The 5,994-nt window shown below is 36.8% G+C and overlaps 1 protein-coding gene across 1 annotated transcript; it reads left to right on the forward strand.

Annotated features, from left to right (window-relative positions):
* Positions 1 to 390: 390 nt before the first annotated feature.
* LOC115585305 (phospholipase A and acyltransferase 2-like) lies at positions 391 to 5,447 on the forward strand. The gene is made up of 4 exons (XM_030423591.1): positions 391 to 457; positions 1,083 to 1,203; positions 3,434 to 3,732; positions 4,622 to 5,447. Exons 1-4 carry the CDS (start codon positions 440 to 442, stop codon positions 4,718 to 4,720), a joined length of 537 nt encoding a protein of 178 aa, XP_030279451.1. The 5' UTR covers positions 391 to 439; the 3' UTR covers positions 4,721 to 5,447.
* Positions 5,448 to 5,994: the final 547 nt, after the last annotated feature.

The following is a 5,994-nucleotide window of genomic DNA, read 5'->3' on the forward strand; positions in this document are numbered from 1 at the left end:
GTTTGCTCTCACTTTAGTTTTGTATTTTTCTGTACTTGTCCAAGCTTCTTCTGTTTTACTGCCTGCAGTTTTTGGTTCCTGTATTTCAGCTTAGGTTTATGAAGCTTGTTTTCTGGTTTTTCTACCTGCCTGTGGGTGTCTTTTACAAACAATGTCAATACCAACACATCCTGTCATAGCAGAGTGACATGAATCATTTTCACAAAGGGCAAACAGTTATGAGAAAAAAAAAAACCTAGATATGGCAGTTTTTAAACATTGGTTATGTGTTATTATTTGTTGAAGCAGTGTTTTCATTCGACTGGTGATGTAATGTCTCAGCCAATCAGTTGTCTTTTCCCTCAACAGTCCAACCAAGATTGTTACAGAACACACCCTGTAAGAGGAACTGCCATATAGCAGATGACACAGTCCTCACTTAACTTACCTGGAGTCAGCCATGGATTATCAGGAGCAGGTAGGAACCAACAACTCACATTATCAGTGGAATTATCTGGCAAAGGCACAGAATTGTTAACAGTGACAGCTGATATAAGCCAATTTATAATTGTATAGTGCAGCAGCACCTGCATTCTTAATAAATCAGACTTTGATTATGTAGTTAATGTAATGTCAGCAATGTAAAATTAAGTTATCAGTGTAATGTAATGTGGTCATATAGATTGATACTTTTGCCAATGAAACAGTGAGGTTAACTATCTTCCAGGAGAATCTTTGAAAAAGAAAAGCATAACCTGCATTATTACATTATTTCATATTGCATTCATTGAGTTTGCCCAAAGCCATTTACAACAAGCACATTCAACCTCCAGAGGAGCAAGAACTCGATGTCATCATATCTGTGAGTGCATGCCTGACAAATAAACAACATCTACAAGGGTTTTTAGTGTCAGTTCATCTGGCCATGACAAGTATTTACCATACCTAAAGAACTGTTGATACCAGCTCGGCCCTGAACTGAATGTAATGTAGTTAAACCTGCTCCCAGGCAGGTTAGGGAGTGGAGCAGGGTGGAGGCATGTCAGAAACTGCTTCTTTTATTATCATTTTATTTACTGTCACGTGTTCTGTAATGATTGCAGGTTGGAGAAATTGTGTCCACTGCTAAATTTGGAGACTTGATAGAATTTTCCTATCCCATCGGCTATTCACACTGGGGAGTGTATGATGAAGATGGACACGTAATCCATTTTGCTGTTGCAGGTGAGGACAACTTCCAGTACATTACATAGATTTACAGTTGTTCAAGCAAAAATACGTACGTCACTTTCTTTGAAAAAATTAAATTTTTGATATAGTGCTCCTTGACAGGATGGTACCTCAGAATTAGGTTATGATTGACATATGACAAAATCCATGAGGAATATTTCAGTTTTGAAGGACTGTTGTAGGGTAACCAGTTATAATGCAGGACCATGATAAATAGGCAAAACGTTTTTGTAGCCAGGAGTGGGGCAGGGCTGTCCTTTAATTTATATGGTAATATTCTAATAGTGGATAATATATCATTTGATAATGAAAAAGTTGACAACTGGGGGAGGAAAAACACAAGCCACAGCTTGGTAATTGTTCTTTAGCACCACAATATGACACTCCACCTCGCCCTCTAGTGTATGTTTTGGATGTGAAGCTCCACAGTAAATTGAAAAAATAAAACATACATTTTAAGTGCTACATCTGGTTAGACTTTCAAAATAAATCTTGCTGAGAGACAGCTCATAATATGATTTTTGGATTGTTATTAACATTGTCAAACGGACGCAGTTCAGGCACAAAACTACTTCATTAGGCATATGAAAAGGTAATGCTTTTGTCTAGGGTTAGGGTTACAGTAACACAGATTACAAAATGAAGAACTGGGTAACAACTGCTCCAATGCACAAAGATGAACATTGTTGTAATCATGCATCATCATCTTCACAAGCCAGTTACTATCATTGTGTGGTCCTCAATCATCGCTATTACAAAATACAGAACACAAAAACAATTTAGCCATACTTTTCTTGCTTTTTCCCACTCTTTTATTTATCTATTATCAATTTATTTGTCATCTTTGTTCACTGAAAAACAAAGTACAGCTTAGGGTTGGGCGATATGGCCAAAACTGTTATCGGGGTATGTCAGAATGAATAAATGACAATCATACAACAGAACCAACCAACCAAATGGCTTCATGTTAAAACCTGAATTAATAAAATGATAAATATGTACAACAAATTGTTCTTTTCAAATTTATATTAGTATTATACTGAACTTAACATTGATTGAAAAAAATAAACTAAAAAGTTAAATGTTGAGCATCATTATGCTACTGTATCCTGTGAATATTGCACATGCTTGAGCTTGCAGGTAGTTGTTCAGTTCATTTTCATTAGCCTCCTGTTCTGTAAGACCTGATGTGGTTCAGACGTGCGACCAGACCACCAACTGTCACCGACACATTTTGCGCCCCCCCCCCCCCCTTGTGGCCCAATTGGTGAAAAACGCATGCTAAAATGCCCTCTTGGTTGGCAAAACACACCAAACTGCCCCTTTGGCTGGTTAAAACATGATAAACTGCCCTCTTGGGAGCCAAAACGCACACTAAAGTGCCCTCTTCAGTGGCGAGGACACGCTGTATGTGCCCTTTTTTTTCGTTTTGCCCCTGCCCTTTAAAAAGTCTGTGCACGCCACTGGGTAGCCCAACTATTTCTAAATCACCAAAGTGGTGTGACCTTTTAATTGGTACAATTTCTTTGCCTTTGTGAGTTTCCTCGCACTCAGTTTTGCTAGTCGGGTCGCTCATTTTCTTGTGTTGGCTCGACACCGTCATTCTGAGTTGTTGTGAGTAGGAGTGGCCAGAAACATGCATCCACCACATGCATTTGTTTCTCTGCTGTGTGCTTGGCTGTTTGTGTAGTGTATTCTAGGTGGAGGAAAACGGACTGTATTGAAAATAGTCATACATTTCTATCATTTTGAAAATTGTCATCATGAAATTGATCGAGATGGTTTTATCCCAGAGCTTCCCCTGGAGATCATAGCTCTGACAGCTTGAAGACGAGTTCAGTTGCAGCAGCTCAACAACAGGCTGGTTTAGTCTATTATGGTGCTATTTGACATTAGTATAAACACTAAACGATACATATTGTTTCATGGTGATCAACTAACTACTGTAAATCCTGAGAGTAAACTGTTCCATTCAAGATGACGTACCCGGTGCTCGTTTTGAAGCTGCTCCTATCATTTCTATTTTAATTTGTTTTAATGTGTCTTTTTTCTTTTTTTGATTCTGATATATTTAGTTTTTTTAATGTACTTTTTTGCACATGCAAGCAATGATAAATATATACATAAGGTAGATAGTAAAGTATTTTCTCTCTCTCTCTCATATATATATATATATATATATATATATATATATATATATATATATATATATTCTTTTCTACAGAGGAGGGGCAAACGCTGAAACTCATACGTACTTACCTGCAATCAATATTGCCTGTATGTGGGGACCTTCTAATTGGGGAAACCAGGATCCGGAGAGTACCTCTTGGTGCGGTGAACGTCCCCTCGGGTGCCCAGGTCTTAATCAGTAACAACCGCCATGCCTTCACACCATCGACAGCTGAGGATATGAGGCTACGACGCGATGCCCTTCTGGATCAGGTCTTCACATATGATCTTCTCAATCTCAACTGCGAGCACTTTGCCACTTTTGTACGTTATGGAAAGGCTGTCTGCAACCAGGTAAAAATATGTCACTGCAAAAACATCTTGCAGTGTTTCTCATTTATTTTGTGTATCAGAGTAATTGTGTGCTATCAAATTATGTTTTATTATAAAGGGTATGTTCACTCAAAAATGTGTAATTATTTCTTGACCCACAAATTGAAATTCTCTCATCTCCTCACCCCCATGCTGATAGAAAGTTGGGGGAAGTTTTATTGTCGACAAAAAAATTCTGGAGCTTAACAGCAAAACACATTCTCCTGAACAACCGAAGTAGCTGAGGACTTGTTTTAATAAACCACTGAAGAAAACATTAAATGGCTCCATACAGCTTGTCCGGTGTCCAGATGCGCAATGGAGCTTGTGCACCCACTTCAGACAGAGTGCGCACCAACACTTTTAGCTTAGCAGCTATACAGCATAGACTTCCGCTTATAAAGGGTATAATTAACAATTTTCCAAATCCTTTTGGCATCTCAGGGCTTCCAAAGACTTGGATTTAGCCGGACGAGCTGTGTGGAGCCGTTCAGTTTTTTGTGTTTTTTTAATGTTTTAAAACAAGTCCTCAGCTACTTAAGTTGTTTAGCACAATGCTGCAATTCTGTTTTGCTCTGAAGCTCCAGAAAGGTTTTGTTTACTACGAAACTTGAAATTCCATCAGCAGGGAGGAGATCATTACTGAGTTTTAACTTTAGGGGAAACATAATAACTTCACTCTTTAGAGTCAGCAGTAACATAACTTTTGGCCACATCAGACCAAGCAAGCTGTTCATAAAAAATTTAAAAGTGATGATGATAATAAATAATGTTTGTTGTGCGCTGCTTCAAGTGGCCTGAGGTACATTACATTTTAAGGATTTTGCTGACCATTAATAAGCATTAAGAGACTGTGCTGTCCCTCCTCTAGATTCCTGCAAAATCCAAGAATGTGGAGAACGTGGGGGCGACTGCAACCTTCGAAGGCATTGTCTGCCCCAAAGAAACTGCTGAGAATAATTCTGAATGAGTGACTGTATTTTACGATTTATTAACTAACATAATGCTAAGCAACCTCTTTAGTGGTGGTAGAAATATTAACAACTAGAAATAAACACTATTAAATCTCTCTGTATTCCTCAGACATTCAAGATTGTCTTTGTCGGCACTCTGTATAGCTAGGATGAGGATTTTATTCCAATGCTAGAGTGGAAAATAAGTCCATTAAGACTGCAACAAACATTATTGTTATTATTATCATTATTATTATTGTTATTATTATTATTATCATTATTATTATTATTGATATTGTTATATCTGTAAAATGCCCATTATGAATTTGAGTCAAAGATGAGATAGTCATATTAGATTTAACCATACGTTTTCTATAAAATATAGAAGGTATTTGGTTACCATTTTACTATATGTGGCAAAAAAAGCAAATCATGGGCGCGCAGGTGGTGGAGTGGTTAGAGCGCATGCCATGTACGCAGCCGACCCCGTTTCAATTCCGGTCGGAGGTCCTTTGCTGCATGTCACATCCCCCTCTCTCTCCCATGTTTCCTCTGTCTACTGCTTAACAAAGGTGTCTATGCCAGAAAAAATCTTTAAAAGAAAAGCAAATCATCATTCAATGGAACTGAAACCAGGTGATAGTAGCCAACACAGACTCCAGATGTAATGTGGTAGATGAGAATAAAATGTATCTGTAAATCAGTGCAAATGGATTAAATCTGTCTATCATTAGATTTTTTGGATACTCGATTGAGAGTCTGAAATTGGAAAATGAAAAATGATTTTTTATTCGGTAATTATTTATGAATCTGATATGAAAAAATATTTTTTATTCGGTAATTGTTTATGAATCTGATATGACAGGCTGTCCTAACAATAATTTTATTTCTGGTTGCTAGGATTTCCTAACAATAATTCAATTTCAGCTTTGTGCTGACAAGCACTGTTTGGCAAGTAATTATATATATATATATATATATATATATATATATATATATATATATATATATATATATATACATATATATACATATACATATGTATATTTTTACTCATTACTCTATTAAAAAGTAATAACAGTACTTTACCAATACTTGGTATCAAATGAATTAGTTATGTCACTCATTCTATTACTATTTAACTTTTACATAAGTTGCTCCTCCATGAAATCCAGTTTCTGTTGTTATCAGGACAGCTGCCCAAACCAGTTATTCAACAGAGGTGAACTAGCTCTGAAAGGGACTGTAACATTTTACCTGTATACTACCTTTATTCTAATTGATAACACTA

Source organism: Sparus aurata, chromosome 7 (assembly GCF_900880675.1).
Source record: "Sparus aurata chromosome 7, fSpaAur1.1, whole genome shotgun sequence".
Taxonomy (NCBI): Eukaryota; Metazoa; Chordata; class Actinopteri; order Spariformes; family Sparidae; genus Sparus; species Sparus aurata.